This window comes from Gobius niger (assembly GCF_951799975.1).
Source record: "Gobius niger genome assembly, chromosome: 1".
Classification (NCBI taxonomy): Eukaryota; Metazoa; Chordata; class Actinopteri; order Gobiiformes; family Gobiidae; genus Gobius; species Gobius niger.
In genome coordinates, this window is record NC_136852.1 from 20,265,494 (window position 1) to 20,284,723 (window position 19,230).

The 19,230-nt window shown below is 40.3% G+C and overlaps 2 protein-coding genes across 3 annotated transcripts; one reads left to right on the forward strand and one right to left on the reverse strand.

Moving 5' to 3' along the window:
* The first annotated feature begins 1,145 nt into the window (after positions 1 to 1,145).
* Positions 1,146 to 16,889, forward strand: bcl9l (bcl9 like). 2 transcript variants are annotated; one of them, XM_079553409.1, is made up of 9 exons: positions 1,146 to 1,639; positions 8,340 to 8,396; positions 8,550 to 8,932; positions 9,607 to 9,729; positions 9,945 to 10,086; positions 10,166 to 10,250; positions 11,598 to 13,896; positions 15,082 to 15,336; positions 15,454 to 16,889. In XM_079553409.1, exons 3-9 carry the CDS (start codon positions 8,626 to 8,628, stop codon positions 16,563 to 16,565), a joined length of 4,323 nt encoding a protein of 1,440 aa, XP_079409535.1. In that variant the 5' UTR covers positions 1,146 to 1,639; positions 8,340 to 8,396; positions 8,550 to 8,625; the 3' UTR covers positions 16,566 to 16,889. The 2 variants fall into 2 exon arrangements, with proteins under 2 accessions (XP_079409535.1, XP_079409534.1); XM_079553408.1 differs by having other exon boundaries at positions 1,146 to 1,593.
* Positions 16,890 to 16,938: 49 nt separating this feature from the next.
* On the reverse strand, positions 16,939 to 19,068 carry cxcr5 (chemokine (C-X-C motif) receptor 5). Its single transcript, XM_079553884.1, has 2 exons — positions 18,753 to 19,068; positions 16,939 to 18,162 (listed from the first exon to the last, which is right to left on the reverse strand). The coding sequence occupies exons 1-2, from the start codon at positions 18,777 to 18,779 to the stop codon at positions 17,104 to 17,106; spliced, it is 1,086 nt and encodes a 361-aa protein (XP_079410010.1). The 5' UTR covers positions 18,780 to 19,068; the 3' UTR covers positions 16,939 to 17,103.
* Positions 19,069 to 19,230: the final 162 nt, after the last annotated feature.

Genomic DNA, 19,230 nt, shown 5'->3' on the forward strand with positions numbered 1-19,230 from the left:
AGTCCAACTATTCATTTTCTTGCTTTCCAAATACAAAGTCCAAGTCCTCCTTTCCTCTCATTGCCTCATCCTATTAAACTTCTTTAATCTCCTTGTTATATAAGGGAGCCGAAGAGGGAACTGAAACAAACAATTTTTAAATGTATGGCAATTAAGGGGAGAAAGAAACTGGAAATTGTTAGATGGATGATATGTCCCTTAAAGGCCCACACAGAGATTAGTCTACTTTTAATATCACATTTGTCATGGTTGGATCCTAACAAGGTTCCAAATAGCACTTCAATATGGAACAAGCAGATTTTTTTTTGAGTAAACCCTTTATTGAAAACAACAATTCAATTGAAATAGGCTGTTTTGCAAGTTTAAGGCCACATCCTATAAAAAATAAAATAACTCAAAACAAAAATCAAAGTTCCAAACATGAACTCAGTAATGAGTAGCTCCACCGTTATTGTCGATCACATCTCCAGTGGTGAAGACTGCCTCACGAAGGGCATTTACTGTCTGGAACTGTTATCCATTTTTGTAAACTTCCCTTGCCATTCATCCCCAAAGGTTCTCAATTAAATTTATATATATATATATATATATATATATATATATATATATATATATATATATATATATATATATATATTTAATTGAGAATTAAATTTATATATAAATTTAATTGAGAATATATATATATATATATATATATGCATACGTACATACATACATTTGATTGCACATGTTCCTGTCTATTGCCCCCCTTTCCCAATAAAGCACTATCTTACTTACACACATACCGCAGTCACTGAGTCCAGGACAGGAGTGTCAGAGTTCATATGAGGGCATCTGATCCTGATACCCACACCACCAGAGGGAGCATTCAACTGAAAAACACAGTGCAGGGGTTAAAACAACTGAATAACATCACTTCACACAAATCTTGTTCATCAACATTACCATGCCTGGCTGTGAGCCAGTCATGTGCAGTGTCGCACGCTCGACTGAAAAGTGCAGCATAATAATGTGAGAGCTGAATAGCCAAAGTATGGCAGAAGTATAGGCCAAAATACTTTTCTGTGGACATATATGCCTAAACCCAGAAACATATTTTTCAGTTTAGTAAGGTTGTTTCTCTTTGTCCATATTCACCCTAGATTATCGTATGTATATTTTTTATTCATGAACTGCAGGAGAAAGCGGTGTTGGGCAGAAAAGTCCAGTCTGACAAATAAATACAGTGACATACGGATGCCCGCGCGGCCATGCTAATTGTCAGCGGCAGGGAGTGATAATCTGCGGACTCGTCCTGCCCTTCTACATCTTGAACAGTGGGAGTCATGAACCGCTGCAAGGTGACGCGTCCTCTCATTTCAAGCCAAACTTCAACCTAGAAGACGCGCTGCGTTATTTGTCACCGTAGACTGCAACCAATCCGTGGCAGTTTATACCAAACAAAACGAGATAATCGGGATACTGAGCATCTTGTAGAGTTGCAGTGAAGGGAGCAAGTGGTGGTGGCAGCGGTGGCAGCGGTCACTCCGGGGAATGTCGACTGGTCGTCAGTCCTCACATCGGCCTCTTCACATCGCACTGCCAAATGGGGTTTGAACTATCTACTCTTTCCAAGCGCTGACACTCTCTGAACAAGGTACTTTTGGCGTGCATCAAGCGATGCGTCTGCATGTAAAGGCTTGTCGAAGTTTGTGCTCTTGTAAAAACTCTTCAGTACAGTGACAAGCCGATGTAAAAGTTGAAATCCCGTTAGCTAGCATTGGTTCGCTTGCAGATGTGTGCTACGGCGACGTCAGCTCAGAGCTAGCGCTGAGCGCAGACCTGGATTAGCATGCTAACTTAGCCCGTCTGTCTCTCCTCAGCGCTGCTGGGTTCACACCAGGGACACGCATCCTCCAAATCGCCCATTGCTTACTGTCGTAACTGCGTAATTTACCAGTGTCATAGACGAACAAACTCAGTGTTTACAAATACCAGATTTGCTTTCTTTGCTAACCTATCTCTCAAAGTGTACGTGCCAAAGCAACATTTAATTGACTTGATGCTATGCAGCAGCTAACTTGTGTTTATTGGATGGAAGGCGGAATATCGATACCAGCCTACCCGTTCAAACCCCAGGGGGGCATGAAATTGACTATGCAGAGAATAAACAATAATTACTTTCCATGTGGCAGCCGAATCCACGTGTTGCTTTTACAGTGTAAGCAATCTAATTGTGTTCGTAAAGGTAACGTTGTGTAAGAATTATTGGTGTTTTCATTTCCTGGTGTTGTAGAACTTAGAATGACGAATTTATGGGACGATTAAACTCACCGTGCCAATAAAAGTCATTAGACTTGTAGATAATCAAGTTGTCGCGTTAGTAGTTTTGTTGTTTCGTTTTATTACATTTAGAAGTTCTGTTTGGTGATTATAACTTTTACTTACCTTTGCTAAGTACACATGCGCCGTTGTAAACAATATCTTCTAATCTTTATTTTTTAGGTTTATGTACAACTTGTGATGCATGTTTTTTGTATTGTTATAGCCTAATTACTTGGCTATAATGACTTTATCTCTTTGCACCACAGCTTAGATGCGTGTGTTACTGCACACACTTCATGCTGTGATCTACAATGTCATGATGCACTATATATAGCATCTAACAGTTTGCAACTTGATCCGAATTGTCTTTCAAGGCCACAGTCCACTGTGCATTGCTTTCCACGGAAAGTGAAATGTATGCCTTCCTCATCTATTGAGTGTTTTACCTTTTTTATTCTTGCTCTTATTTTCCAATTGTGTGTGATCTTCTTTACTTGTGCCGAGGGCCTATGTAAATGATGGAGCAACTGTTCTAATACTACAGTCCAACGAAGTCAGTCATGTTTGAGGTTTGTACCAGATTCCACTGTGATTTACAAGCTTCGCCCTTTTGACTAAACTTGAGTTAAGATTTGAACTTTCAGATAGAACATGTGTAATAGACGTTTATTATTCTGTGCCCACCTGATTAACTTGTGAATAAATGTCCAAGTCCTGTCACAGAGAATGGGCTCAGGCAGATTTTGTGTGTTGCCGTTGTGTTTCTTATCTGCACAGGTGATCTGAGAAGTTTGGGGTGAGTTACAGGGAGCACTGCTAAGGTGCGGTGCTATGAAAGAATAATGGGATATTGAGAACCTTTCCACATGACAGCATATACCAAGACTACCGGACATTGCTGGGCCAGTCTAAAAAGCGGGTTTTAAATGGAAAGCTTTTAGGCTGAGTTTTTGTGTTCATTCTTATTCAGCTCTGTCAACTATAGTTTGATGCCTTTCTTTACACACTTCTTTTGCATAATTTTAGCCTATAGTCTTTGCAAATGAAAGTAGCCTTTTACTTGGTGCTCACATTCCACATAGAACGTAGAACCATATACTGCTTGTATCAATTTTATTTGACTTAAAAACGTTTTCAATAAATTGAAAGTGTGGATTTTGATGTGTTTTATAATTTCCAAAATGTTTTACACAATTTTATCAACGAGTCTAGAATGCTACAAAATTAGGCCAATACCTGATACAATTCTCTTTCACTGAATTTGCCGGTCTTGTTGTTTGTCATGTGGTTTTTCTATTGATAAACTTGCATTTCGCCATTATCATCAATGCCATTCACATTGCCAGAGCTTGACATAATGAACAATTGTCCACCTGGATACCAATATAGAAGATAAAAGCATTCAAAGCACTCATAAACTTGGCTCCCAGTGTCATTCAGAAGCACAGTAAATGCCATTATTAAAGAAGGCCCTAGGGGTGATCACTGTTCAATGAGAGGAAGCCTGTCTAACTTCGGGCTGTGTGACGATAACGACCACTGTATTTAGCCTTGTTTGAAACTTTTGTGTGTTGTGAAGGCAGTTAAACACTCGCTCCCAAAGAACAGCAAGCCAAAGGTGTTTGTGTTGGGAAACCAAGAAACCAAGACTCTGTAGCACGAACTGTCGCTGTAGAAAAATGTCAGCTTTATCTAGAGATTTGTGTAAAACCTTTTGAGCAAATGTCCAAACTCACGACTGCAGTTTTGTGACTTGGTTTGGGTGTTAAATGGCCCTTGTTTGAGTGTGAAAAGTGGTGCATAAACACACACTGAAGTCATGGAGACCGTCTTACAATGTTTGTTGACATTTTTTGGGAGCATAATGACAAAATTCAATAATTGACAACTCAAAGTAATCTGGGCTGCGTTGTTTGAGGTCAGGAGATGCCTCACATCCCAGAGGCTTTTTTATGCTCATCTGTTCATTCTCTGGTCAGCAAGCTTGTGAGCAGCAGATGAACTTGGAGAAGCTTCTTGGATGGGAAACAACATTGTCCAGATAACTTGAAAAGCTTAGTTTAATTGGGAAACTCCTGGACAAATGAGAGTTTACACAGACTTAGTCTTTGGCTTGATATATATTGGACTTGCTGTAAAGGCTTGCATTTGGATTTTAAGGTAAAAACAGAAGTGTTGGTTGGTCTAACTTCCAAAATACTTAATTTTGTTTTTCGGCCTTGTAGCTTGGGCCCATAGTGTTGGCTGATAAGATGCCAACACTGTGATATAAAAGTATATCAGTCACAGGGTCCACAACAAGCTGTGTTTCATACAGCTTTTATGATGCCCCAAGCCTGCATAAATGTGAAGGGAAAGCATCTTGGGATGTGCATATGAAGCCGAAAAAAAGCCCCTATGCAAGCAAGGCAGGTAGGATTCATGTATTATATATATTAATACAGGGGAATATTTATGCTTCACAATACACTTTTATTACGAGCTGCAGTTTTTTACTGGACGTCAAATTTGTACCTAGACGGTAATCTGCTTGGCTTATTAATTGAGTAAGTACCACTAACAATTCTGCTTCAACTTCAGTTCTTCGTCAATCAGTCTCGTGATTTCCAAGGCCACTTCTCGGAGGCCACAATTGCACTGGCGCCATGGGCAAATGAAGTTTGTTAGGCTGCGCATTAGAAAACATTCTCAGCTGTAAACATGAGTTGAGGATGTGTGCATTATTCATTCATCAGTGCTGGTAAACACTAGGGATGGTGTGTTTTACACTCCAGTCCACAGAGTGCCTCTTGTGGCATCTGTGTTTTGGATTGACCCTGATTTTGTTGTCACTTTTGGCCATGACTTACCAGGGCTCACAGAGTCTATTAATATCCCCAAAATGCTAAAAATACTTTGGCCCATTGGGACTACACATTTCACTTACTCCAAACACTCATTTCAGGTTGGTGTAAAATCAGTGAATATAATCTTTACATTTGTAAAAACTAAATCAGTACATTTTATTATAATCATAACGGCAATTCCCAGAAAAGAATGTTAAAGAGAAACCATAAAATCCACATTATATTTGTCTTGGATGAGGCTCAATTGTCTTTTCATCCACTGAACCTACATAGTCATTAAATAATGTATGTCGAGGCTCTAGACTTCAACTCAGATAGTTGCAATGCATTATATCCAACTATTCTTTTAGAATGTGAGAGTAAAGTTTCCATGTAGTCCCTTCTGTGTAAGTAGTGAAAATAATCCAAAGAATGTGTCTGTGTGCTCTCTGCACCAACAGTTTGTGGTCCAAAAGCATGGTCACACCAGTATAGCCAATGTTCTAGTGCAGTGATTACCAAAGTGGGGCTTGGGATCCCCCAGGGTGTAGCGAGCACTGGGTCCCAAAATTATTTAAAAAAGAAAAAAAACGATAGATTGTATATTCAATATAATTCTTAACTGAAAACAACAGTTTTGATCAAATAACCATTTAAATACATTTGACTAGACCAGATTTACAGATTGGGCGCTTTGGTGCCCCTTCACTGCTCATCCCTCTTCACTTCATCCATAGAACGATTATATTATATTACTGCTGCCATTCTCAGTGGCCATGCTCACTGCGGCGTATCACCACTTTTTTACTTCTCTTCTGCATTTCTTCCTTGTTTGCAGCCCAGGGAACACGCCCACTGTGGCCCTTTAGAACATGCGCACCTCGTGATTGGTTCTGTCAGTTTAAAATTCTGGAGTTGTGATTTGCTCTTGACTTGCGGTGGCTTTTGGTGTTAATGAAGTAAATGTTGATGTGTTCGTTTTGTGTGTGGCTGATTTCTGGTTTCCCTCCATGTACTAATTTGTTACAACCAGGCTCAGTTAGGTTTAAAAGTTGCAACAAAAATGAAGATGTTAAAAAGTGAAATAAAGTTGTATTTTAATAAAAGTGTGAAAAAGATCAACACAGAACAACATGGAGAACATGGTACAGCATTTGAGAAAGATATTTTAGACACATGTTTATTAGTTTTGTATTTGTATGGAGTCAGTATTGCTATGGTTGGCATGATATTTCCCACATGATTTTAATCCTGCTTGAAATCTGCCATGTATTTTTGTCTCTTTTTTGTATAAAAGTAAGCTATTATTTGTGGAGTTCCCATTTATAGTGTCTTTTTTCTACTGTGGACTACAAGCTTACAATCTTTACTCCTGTCATTGGCTAATGACATTCTGTGTTCAGAGTATTTAGATCTTTGCTTTAACTTTGTTTGAGATCCAAAAGGGTGAAACACAAGTTAAACATTAATTTGTCAATGTAGCCACAACATCAAACCACAATAAACTACCAGGGCAAGTAAACAGTTGTTTTTTTGGACAAATGTAGCAAGTCTTTGTGAAGAGTTTAAATGCTCTTTTGCTCTTTTATCTCTGCTTTACTTCAGTAGAATTTCTGTGTAATGTTTTTTTCTGAAGTAACAGTGAAAGAAGATCACATTGTACACACATAGCTTGGGGAGTCTTAGTCATTTTCAGACAGGTTTTCTTGATTAAGATTAGTGTAGAAGTTCCAAGATCAGGTCTAAACAAGATGAATAGAAAAGATTGGAGTATGTTTTTGGATGTTTCTGACTATTTTACTACTTCCATAAAATGCAGCTGCTGCAGGACAGGTTTTCAATAAGGTCATGGCAGAAAGTAAAACATATTAATTCACTATTACTACTTTGAATTATTATTATTATTATTATACTTAACCTCTGTCATGCTCTAAGTGAGTGACAGAGCGATTTTAACAATACAGTCACAGTAAAGTATGAACTATGAGAAGTAACAGATTGGGTAAAACAATGTATGCAAAACTATAACCCATCCCTAAGTAGAAAGACATGACCTATCTACTAAGCAAGGTAAATCTCCACTGTCTAGGTTCATTCATATCAATATCAATAAGCTTGTGGGGTGAACACATATGCTGTGACTGAGACTCATAATTCTTACACAACAAACAGGTAGGAATGCTGTAACTTTTGTACATTTTAACGTTGCATATTCGTTGTTGCTATGCTGGCCATCTTGCAAATGTACTAGACAGGCATGTGAGGCCAACCAACTTGAGGAGACGAACCATGATTAGATGGCCTCATTTACTTTGAGTTACACAAAGCAACTGAGTCACACTTTGTCAACAGCCGTGACGTCTCTCTTAGTTAATGACTGATGAAATCTTCAGAGACGAAACAAGGCGGCGCACTGTGCAGACTCGGGCCGATGTTAAATAATGACTAATTACATCATTGTCCTTATCTGACGAGGTAAGTTAGCACTAAAATGGTTTGTTAGTGGGTTGTCAGGGACAGTAAGAGTGAGTGAAGAGTGATCTCCTAAAAATAGAACCTAATGGAAATCTTTACCGACACATTTGCATAATGTCAGCCACATCTCTGCTGCATGTTTGTGAACAGCCTCTTATGACGGTTATGGTCTGCTATTGTTCACAAGCAGCAGGTGTGGAAAAGTCTTGCTGAGACCTGCCAAACTTTTTTTTAATATTAGCCCTTTTGTGGAATAGTAGCATTAAGCATTGGAGCTAGCGTGTGATGGAAGAGCCCCTTTATATCACCAAAAACAAAGTTGCCTCTACTGGAAGTACTTGAGTGGCCTCATGTGCCAGTCATTGTAAACTGACATGATTCAAATTGTGAGGTATAATTTACTTTATATTGTATTTGTTTGTCATGTGGGCTACTAAAAAGAAAGCCAGGTCTTGGAGAGACACAGGTATTGCTACAGAGTGCTGTGGAATGTGTGGTACAGTTATGTGGTTTGCTGAGTGTTGCAGGAGGCGGAGTCTTAAACGTGTGAGCTGCACACATCACTTCACCAGTTTCCCTTAAAGAGATAGTTACCTCGGAAGGCTGTTACTGCTGTGTCTTGTTTTTTTTTTTCGCCCTATGAAATGTTTTTTCTTACACACTGTTGTCAAATACACGCCAAAATTGTAGTTTCTTTTTACATACATTGATTGCATTCTTTGTTTTCCTCAGAGAAATGTGTGCCAATGTCCCAACAGAGGGAGGGGAGTGTTACAGATGAATTGTGAGGTAAGTAACATTACTTTGAGACAGTGAAATTAAAGCCAAATGATTTAACTATAACAGAGATGACATTAATTTCAGAATAAAACAAACTGGTATGGTTTATTATGCTGACTGGAATTTTGAAGTACTGAACATATTGTTTGTTTCTGTCCTCAGTGCTGCCACTGAACAATGTAAGGGGTCAGACTGTCGCAATACTCCACACCACACCTTTCAGTCATCAGCCAGTCAAATGCACCCTGATGATAAACTGGCCAATCATGGCAAACAGGTCAGTGGTGAGAGTGGATCCCACATCCCCGGTGTAAACCAACAGGCTCAGCAGCAGCAGGGGGCTGCTGGACATCTGGGTCCAAAAGGTGGCAATGGAGTCAAGAGCAACCAGATGTCCCCTGGCAGTTGCAGTCTGAAGTCTGTGAGCCAATCTGTGAGTCCCACTGGAGGGATGCTAAAAACTAAATCCAAGAGGGAGCGGAGTGTCTCTACGGACTCGGACGTGAGAAATGTGCGCACATCCGTGGAGAGCGATGCAAAAGGGGGTAATTGTATTAATGAAATATGCCGTTAACTTCCTTCGCTTTTAGTATCAACTAAATCTTAAAAGACCAAATGATGCAGATTCACCTCCTCCACACAGGAAGTGAATGCTGGGAGAGTAGACCTATGAACCTGTTTTCTCTCTCACTGAAATACTCTGACCTTTCAGACAGCATCAGAATTTCCCCCGACTTTTGATAGTTGTTCTTGCACCACGCTGACTCCTACGAGATGCAAACGCATCTGTAATTTCTGTAATTGTCATGGGGAGTGCATGGGCAGCGTTATGAAATATATAGTGAAACGTTTTTATGGCTGGCATGTAGGCAAAAAAGAAAAAGTCTAGCTCTCTCTTAAATCCTTTAAATGTGTGTGTGTTTCTTATTTGGTAAAAAAATAAAGAAACAAGATTGAAATGATTAACATGAAACTCATTTGTGTTTCCTGTTCAAGGAGTAGAATATCTTTTGTAGCGTCCTTCATTAGCAAACCTATTTCCTGTCATAATATAATCTCATCAATGAAATACTGAAAGTCTTATTGAAGTAAACTCTTTAATTTTTATTTTTATTTTTTTCATTTTTTAATTTTGTCTTGTGTATATTATCTTTTTAGACATCACAAGATATCTTTAAGTAACTTTCTGCAATTTTAATTGCTGTTTTTTGTTCTCTAGAAAGCATAATGCGCAGTAAACGCCGCTGTGTTTTGGAGAGAAAGCAGCCTTATAGTGGAGATGAATGGTGCTCAGGGCCCGACACAGAAGATGATGAGGAGAAGCCACAGACTGCAATCCGCCGTAAGTCTTGCATACATACGTATTCAAAACAATGTAGAAAATACAATATTAGGTAGAAGATTGCTTTGGGATACAGCTTTTTTTTCCCTTTTTTTGTTTATCCTTGTATGTACAGTATTTAGCTCCATCTAGTGTCTAACAGTAGAAATTAAAACTAAGTTTGATGTTGGGTGGAAATGGAACATGGTTTGAGTCATGTTTCTTATTTCTGTTAGGAGAAAAGATTATGGCGGGTCCTGTCCAGGGACATTGTGATCTCCGGTCATCAGACTCTGGAGCTGGACTAGGGCTGAAGGTGGAACCTAAACAGACTTCCCCGCAGCTAGTGTATGTTTTCACAACCAGCCTAGCAAACAGGTACAACACATAATGTAATTAATACATGTAAATGATAAATGTATGTATTTATTTTTACATGTGCATGATTTTCTTTCAGTGCTGCAGATGCTGTATTAAAAGGCCAGAGTGATTCCATTCTGCTTTTTCACCAGCAAAATGTCCCTCGCCCCAAGTTGGAGCAGGTGAGACACAACTCACGGACTTAAGTTTGGGGAATCTCTTGGGAGGACATAAAGAAATCAAACTTTGTTGGACTGTATTTTAGTCTCATGTTCCTCTCGGTTCCTGATTTTAATCTATGATTTTTTTTATTCTATTATTATTATTATTTTGAATATCTGTATCATGTGTGAAGACCTTTGTCAACCAAGCAAATCCAATGACAACAAAACATTTTAAAAGGAATTGATCCAATTTCCAGTATTATGAAATTTGATTAATTTACGTCAATAACTACATTCTTCTAGACCAGCTTTGGAACCCACAATTTAAGCATTATGGCAAGCTGCGACCCAAATATATACTTTTCAACTATTAATAACAGTTTTTGACAGGTGACAGTTTGATTGAAACAGTTGATTGAAACCTTGATGAATGATTGATACATTGATCATAATGGGTGACTATCAAAAATGTTTTTGTGTTTTACTGGCGTAGACATAGTTTATACCCAGATTAGACATGGTTTTAGTCCCATTTAGGTCTACTTTAGATCCTTTTTTAAGACCGGGTTTAGTGGATCTTGACCTAAGAAGGTGGTTCTTGGAAGGCCAAATATTTTATGTGGCAGTACTAGGTGTGAAGAGATTGAGAACCACTGTTTTAAACCAGTAATTTGTAGACGGGTCAAAACCAAGTGGCTCTCGGCTCACAGTTAGAAGATCTCCGGTTCGATTCCTACCTGGACGGGGCCTTCCTGTGTGGAGTTTGCATGTTCTGCCCGTGTCTGCGTAGGTTTCCTCCAAGTACTCTGGTTTCCCCTACCACTAAAAACATGTACAATGATGTACAGGATGAATGAGATTGTGTTTGAGAGTGTGAGTATGGGACAACGGATGGAAATTAGCCCACAGCTACAATTCCGAGTGGCATATTGACATGTACGTATCCATGTGTGATCATTAACATGCGCGGTCTCGACCAAATAAACAAATTAATAAAATAAATAATAATATAGGTCGACGGTGTGCGGGAGTAGGTGTCAATCTTCTGTCAGTATACTTGCTCCAGAGGAGCTGTAGCCACTAAATTGCATAAAATTGTAACGCAAATTATTAGGGTGACCAGAAGTCCCAAGGACCCCAGTATTTCACACTTTGTTGTTTTTTTTTTTTAACAGTGCTATGCCCAAAGCGGAGCACTTTACTTGACAATCTATTTCTTTGGACCATGTGTTTGTCTGTCACTACTGATAAGGCCATTACAAAGCTCAACAGCCTTTTCATCTGAATGCTAATTGATTTACGTAATTGACATTAGACATTCACTTGCATTGTACTAGTTTAATTCTGACCGGTTTCTCCCTACAGGGTCATCCAGAACGAAAGAGGACCCCTAACATTCAAGAAAAATTCAGATCCAGCAGTTCTCCACTTGGTTGTGACCGTAAATCCCAAAGTGGAACTCCAAGACCATCATCAGCAGATGGATTGGGAATCACACTTCAGGCTGGTGCTCTGCCCCCATCAGGACACTCAGACAATGAATTGACTCAGACCAGATCCAGCACAGGACCCCATAATAATACTAATGTTACTAGGGCAGAGGGTAGTTGTTTACCAGAAGGCCTTGTCCCAGCATCTAGAGACAGAGAGACATTGGAAGGTTTGGTTCTTCCTATTACATCAGTTTCTCCTTCTCAAAGCCCAACAGCACAGTCTCTACACCAACAAAGTGCCCAAGCACAGAGGCTCTGCCATGAGAACCTTTCCAAAGAGCAGCTAGAACACAGGGAGCGCTCTCTGCAGACATTGAGAGACATTGAGAGACTGTTTCTGCGCACTGCAACCAATCCTGAGCATGGAGATCCAGAAAGCGCCAGCACCAACCCCAACAACTCTCCTAGCATTACAGACAGGAGTAGCACTCTAGAGGGTGCAGACAGTGGAAGAACTATCTCTGGAGGCAATGCAAATAATAGTAATGTCCTATCATCATCTCAGATAGGGAATCTGAGGAAATTTGAAGAACCACTCCAGTCAATCATTTCTCAGACACAGGCACTGCATGGACCACAAGTAGCTCATAATATAGACCATCCCCATCACCAGATGTCTTCACCGGGCATTGAAATAGGACATTTACTTGGTCCAGAAGGGCTTACTCCAGAGCAAATTGCTTGGAGAAAACTTCAAGAGGAATACTATCAGGAGAAGAGAAGACAACAGGAGATGCAACCCTCGGCTCATTCCCAGGATTTCAGAATATCAGAAATGCAAATGCAAGGAGGTCCCATGATGTTGAGGGGACCGCCCCCTCCCTATCATAGCAAACCTGGGGAACCCCAATGGACAAACATGATGGCAGGGGGGGTAAGGGGAAATACACAAATACTAGACATGCAAGAAGGACCTCATGGCTCCAGATTTTTAGTTCAAACCCCAAGAGGGCCTCCTGGGGCAGGTTTTTCAGGGACATTTCCATTTGAAAATGCAGGACACCAGAGGCCAGTCAGGCCAGGAATGCCATGGTTAGATGAAATACCCAATGATACAGGCACTGGAGGGCTCTATACAAGTGGAACTGGTCGGCACTTACAAGGAAATGCAGAACGTCTCATTGCGCGAGAGATGATTCGCACGGTTGGACAATGTCAGATGCTTAGAACACTTCGACTGTCTAAACAGCAACAACACAGCAGCCTTATGTCAAGACTAATGGATAATCCTGGTGGTCCAGATTTTCCTAATCTGATGATGGGTCGAGGTCCACAATCTCAAAAGGAACCTTTAGACTTTCCTGGATCACGCGATATTTTGGGTTCTCCTGGAGCAGGTCCTCAGATAAAAGACTTGGTAGATTCTCCTCTAGGGAGTAATGTCCCATTGAGCCTGAATCTATCTATGAATTTACAACAACAGCAGCAGCAGCAGCAGCAGCAGCAGCAGCAGCAGCAGTTGAATTTGGCTCAAAAGCTTCGAGTGTCATCTGAAATTGGACCTGTAAGTGAAATCTTTGGCCCGGCACTGCCCCAAGGAAGACACTTGCAAAATCGACCAGGAGAAAAAATGGCAATGAACCCTGGACCGGATGGCCCTTTTCAGTTTCCAAACCAAAGTCCTTTCTCTGGAGGACAGGTCGATGGGTCTTTTCTTCAGGCTGACCCTGATATGTTTGAGGAGCAGGGCCCAAACCAAACGGGTGGTACAATGCGGCTAACCCATATGCCAATGACGCGGGGCTTTAGAGGTTCTGATGCCAGATCAAGACACTCCTCAGACCCAACGCTGAACCCTTTGACCTCTCCATCACTTCCTGCATCCCATGGACTCAAGTCTCCATCAGAAGAACCAATTCCATCACCCCTTATGCCCTCACCTTCTGGGACAAAAATAAAGTCACCTTCAAAAATGTCCTCTGTGGTGCATCAACCTCCTCTTCCTCCAGCATCAGGAGCTGGCACTCCTTCTGCTTCCATGAAGTCTCCTGCCTTAGTAGGGTCTTCCAACCAGGGCCTGCAGTCTCCCTCAGCATCACCAGGTCAACTCAAGTCACCCGCTGTTGGTGGAGCGACTGGCTCTCCAGGATGGACTTCACCAAAACCAGCTCTTCCAAGTCCTGTTCTAACCAGTGGCAAAATGGTGGGCAATGGTGGACCGTCAGAGACAGGTATAGATTTGTTAAGATGATGTTAATTGAAAGAAATCATCATGTATTCATGTGCTATATTTTAGCTAATAGGGCGGCATGGTGGCGCAGCGGTTAGTGCTAGTGCTTCACAGCTTTTCTGTGTGAAGTTTGTATGTTCTCCCCATGCCTGCGTAGGTTTCCTCCCTGTACTCTGGTTTCCCCTACTATTAAAAACATTAGGGCCCAACTGACATGGATTTAGGGGTCCAATACCGATATGAAGGGGGTTGGCCTGGCTGATAGTTGATATATTGGCCAATATTATTTGATGTTATTTTTTTTTATCTCTCAAATTGCCTGTGGCTTAACATTTATTGATATAGTAAAGGTTTCAATCATAGAAATATATAGAAATATATATATCTACCAGAGGCTGATAATGTTTTTTTCTAAGGCCGATATTGATTAAAGGGGGGGTATTATGCAAAATCTACTTTTTCAAGCTTTACATCATGTTATTATGTCATTCCCTCATTAAAAACATGCCTGAAGTGTTGCCTTGGCACATTCACATATTTTTGAATAATCTTAAAAAACTCTGATGGCAGCAATTTTAGGGATAAGTTTGCCTGAATCCTCCTAGGAACGCCTCCACCTCCTGGAGACGCCTCCGAGCTTTTGTCACCAGCCGAGTAACCAACCACTGCTCCTCAGCAGAACCCCCTCCCCACTGATGCCACAGACAGCGTGTGGAGGGGGCGTGTCGGAAAGGGTCAGAGGTTCTTAAAGAGACAGAGGCCTATTTCAAGACATTTGCTACAGCCATTTTGAGAGAGCAATTTTACACAAGGCAGTTATTGTAATTTATTGCATTTACAGACCAACAGAAGGTTTTGTCACCATTGTCGTGTGCTATAGACTGGTGCTATGTGATTGAAAAAAGCATAATACCCCCTCTTTAATGGGGATTTTGCACTGATTTGCACCGCAGATATTATGGGAAAATGTCTGGTCTTTATTCCTGTGTATGAAGCTTCTATACGTGTCAGTGTTGAACTGTAACAGCAGGAGGCAATACAAATACAAAAATCAGTACATTCCAAAACAAGAAACGGTACCTGAAAAATGTGTGTGGTTGTAGGGGCTGATGACAAAGATTGGCAGCTTCACTTCCACTTATATTATGTACTTTATTGTTCATGTGTTTTCTTATTTTGTTTACAGATCAATCACTGCCTCCCAGAAGTTCAACCTCAACTCCCATTAGTCAACCAGGTTCTACCAATACTAGTGCACCATTTACTTCCTCCTCCGAGGTGCCTCCTTCACAAAATCCTCTGTCATTAATAATGTCTCAAATGTCCAAATATGCTATGCCCAGCACCACCCCTCTGTATCATGATGCGATCAAAACACTTGCTAGTTCCGATGATGAGATGCTTCCAGACCGACCTCTTCTTTCTGGTGTAAGCATTGGAGGTAAGATCTGAAGTAAATATGAATAAAAGGACTCCTATTATTGAGCTTTATTTTTACATTTGTATGTTTTCCGAATATTACTGTAAAAATCTGATGTTGTGTTAAAAATTCTTCCAGGAAACATTGGAAATGCCCATGCGTCCCAGTTACTTGGCCCTGAACTACAAAGCCCCATGGGTGTTATAAGCCATGGTCAACATCAGCTCTCCCATGATGCATCAGGGCCTATGCTTTCCTCACCGAACCAAGCGACCCTGTCTTCCATGAACTCTGTGATGATCGGAGGTAGCGCCACTGATGGAATAGGGCTCTGCAATGTTTCACCTTTATCTCAAAACCAGATAGGAGGCTTTCCGCGCCTCCAGTCCTCCAGGCTCCTGCACTCGCCTGTTGGAGAAATGTCACAAAACTTTAATCAGTCCAATGACAATATCATGCATCCTCAGCACATGATCAGTAAAGGACTCCCAAATCAACGCCACCCACACCCAGATTCATTTGCCTCATTGCGAGACGGCCCTGATTTAAGTGAAGTTATACGCCCAACTCGCACAGGTATCCCGGAATTTGACCTTTCCCGAATCATTCCTTGTGACAAGCCCAGTAGTATACTTCAATATTTTCCTAAGAGTGACTTGCATCAGAATCCATCTCAACGGCCACCATCTCAGCAACCTTCACCGCAACTCCTCAAACAGCTGTCTTCAACTTATCCTCCTCAAAGCAATGGCTCATCATCCAACCCGCACATTGCACACCTACAAAACATGATGGCCGAACAGCAGCTACAGCCTCCGTCACATTGTATAGGACGTCAAGGCATGGGAGGTTCCAGAGGTATGGTGTCTGGTGCTGGAATTGGTCCAATGTGCCCACCAGGACAAATGATGGGGAGACCAGCCATGTCACTGCAGCAGCAACAGCATGGTATGATGCCTAATAACTCTCTGCATCATTCTGTCAACCTATACCAAGGCATGATGTCTCCTCAACAACACACCCACAGCACTATGGCACAGCATAATATGATGTTGCAGGCTAAGCAGCAAGGCTTGGGAATTCCAGGTGATCCTTTTGGTCCTCAAGGTCCTCTACTGTCCCCTCAAGGTCCAATGATGGGCCTGCCCCAACCAGGCATGATGGGCCCTCAGTCAATCAGACAAAGAGGAATGTCTCTGGGCAGCGCGATTGGCTATGGACCTGGGGGTATGGCCAATATGCCATTCTAATTAGTAGAACATTTGCAGCACCACTGGAAGTCCATTTATGTGACTCTTTATTTAAATAATAAAAAAAAATATGTAGATGGAAAAAAGTCAGATAAAAAAAAATTAGACTGACAGCATCATTTTAAAATGTAAAATATGTAAATTTGAAATATAACTGTTGTGCGTTAAGAGAGTGCCTCAAATTTCTAATTGTTTTAATAGCATTGATTTATTTTCTTCAAGCTATTGTGCAAAGAGTAATAGAAAAAATAATATATACCTGCTGTATATATAATGCAACTTTAATGATTGTTTGCAACTTGCAACTGTTCTGTATAACTGTGTTTTATTAGAAGTCAAAAATAGAACAATAACCTCAAACAGTTTTCTCGATTTATTTTAATCACATCCATGTTACAGTGAGTTACACTTTATTGAGTTATTAGATAACATACAGTGTTACACAAGTGATTTTCAAATCAAAGTACAGGTAAAAGAATATCTTGCTATAAAATACACATTACACTTTATAGGATATACGGAAGCATCAAGTAATTTTTTAGTTGGTGTTAGAGGTTATTCCATCGGAAATAGAGGATTGATTGTTATTCCGTACTCTGATTAAAGGCAGACAAACTCTACTACAACCGAGGTCACAAAGTAACTGTATCAGTTCATTTCGGAAGCGCACCCCAACAAAGGCATAGAGAAAAGGATTCAGACAGCAGTGCAACATCCCAATACTGTGGGTCACCTCTACCGCAGAGTTCAGGGAAGCATAATAATTACAAGTTGTATTAAACTGTAGCTCCACCAAAGTCTTCATTAATAATGTAATGTTGTATGGAAGCCAACAAAGGCAAAATACGAGAGTTATGAGTAAAGCCAGTCGAATTGCACCTCGTTTGGCCTGACTCTTCTGACTTTTATACAAAGTCCTCACTATTGCTGTATAGCAGTAAGCCATAACAGCCATTGACAGGAAGAAGCACAGATGTTTCAAAACTCTTTTGGTTTGAACCCAGTTATTTGCGTGGACACCAAAATCATCATTATCGATGCAATATAGATCAGTTGAGTTGGTTGAATTGGTGTCACCTGTGCCTACTGTCAAAAAGATTGCATTTGGTACTGAAAACCCAAAACAAACTAACCATAACAAAATGCAAATTGGGTGCACTGTTTTTGACTGCCGAATTCGCATACTGGAAATGGCATGCACAATAGCCAAATATCGATCAAACCCAATGCACGCAAGGAGTAGGCTTCCACAAAGATGGCTAATATTTTTTATCAACCCTGTCAACTTGCACAGAAATGTGCCAAACATCCAGCCAGTAACAGCATCAGCCACATCAAATGGAAATGTTAAGAGCAACAGAAGGTCGACCAGGGCCAGGTGCAGGAGATAAATCTCAGTGATGCGGAGAAAGTGACGAGGTCTCAAGAGAACAGCGATCATGAGGCTGTTCCCTGCGATGCCCAGCACAAAAATCAAGCTGTAAAACACTGGCAGGAACACAGCATGGAAGTGCTGCATGGCTTTTTCCTCAGTTTGGCAGTCGCCCGTCACATTGTCGTCATATGTGAAATTCTCCGAGTCTCCCATGTCTTTTGACTGAAAAATACACATTACATTTTTAAGATGATCAATCACAATACATGCTCCAGTTATGAGCACCAAAAAAAATCAGTCACAATCATGATTACTATACGATAAAGTAGACTAAAATGGGGATTGTTCTTATAGGTTTGCATGCACTGCAGTGAGCCAGAATATTTTCAGTTCCTTTTTTCTCTAATTAGTATTCTAGATTTTGTGGTGATACTTAAATAACAAAAGATACAGTCTTGATACAGTGCCTAAAATTGCAGTACAGTGAAAGCATTTTAATTTTGTAGACCTCGTCAAAGTGACCAATGTTGGAGCTTTGTTTAGCAAGGCCACAGAAATAGTCCACACTCTCACATTTATATCTCTTTGTTGGAAACTTCACCATCATTGTTTTTATAAAGTGCATCCTGGACAGCAATATGTCATTAATCTAATTTGTTTTTAAAAAATATAATTTTAAATTCCATTTTTTTTTATCTAAAAATGAATGTAAAAAAAAAAGAACAAAAAATTGCAAAAACTTTATTATTTGTATTCTGAAAACATACTGATTTTACTACAGTACAGGTTTAAGTTCGGCAATGAAGTCTTACCTCATATAAAGTATAGATGGTTGTCATTTGTCTTCTTGGTGAGTAGGTAAGGGTAAAGTGAATGTACTTCCTCTTGCTTTTCTTACAACTTCTGCACACTCACTGATTTTGCTCCAATTGGGTAGAGAAAACTCCCCCCCCTCACTTAGCAGAAAAGTAAGCATAGGACTTCAACATTTTACGTACACATAGTAAATGAGAACAAAGATACAAAAACAAAATCTAAATGAGACTATTGTGACCAAGTATAAGATAAGCATAGTGTTGATAACCTTTACTCAAGAAGGCTACTGCTGCCGGTGTCAGTCTCAAACCACCATCACCATGAAAATGTGTCAGTGCTTCGTATGTGTGTCTGCCAAGGTTTTACCAGGGCTTCTGGAGATTTCTTTTTGAGCATAATTTGCCATAATTTATTCATGCTTTAATGTGTCATGTGTTTTGTTTTCTAGATTATACCAATTTAATCAAGTTTAGA

Coding starts and splice junctions, on each gene's coding strand:
- bcl9l (XM_079553409.1), top strand. CDS start 8,626: ATGCACCCTGATGATAAACTGGCCAATCATGGCAAACAGGTCAGTGGT. Junction 9,730..9,944: donor GCCACAGACTGCAATCCGCC/GTAAGTCTTGCA, acceptor TATTTCTGTTAG/GAGAAAAGATTATGGCGGGT. Junction 10,087..10,165: donor ACAACCAGCCTAGCAAACAG/GTACAACACATA, acceptor ATTTTCTTTCAG/TGCTGCAGATGCTGTATTAA.
- cxcr5 (XM_079553884.1), bottom strand. CDS start 18,779: ATGACAACCATCTATACTTTATATGAG. Junction 18,163..18,752: donor CCATCTATACTTTATATGAG/GTAAGACTTCAT, acceptor TGTATTTTTCAG/TCAAAAGACATGGGAGACTC.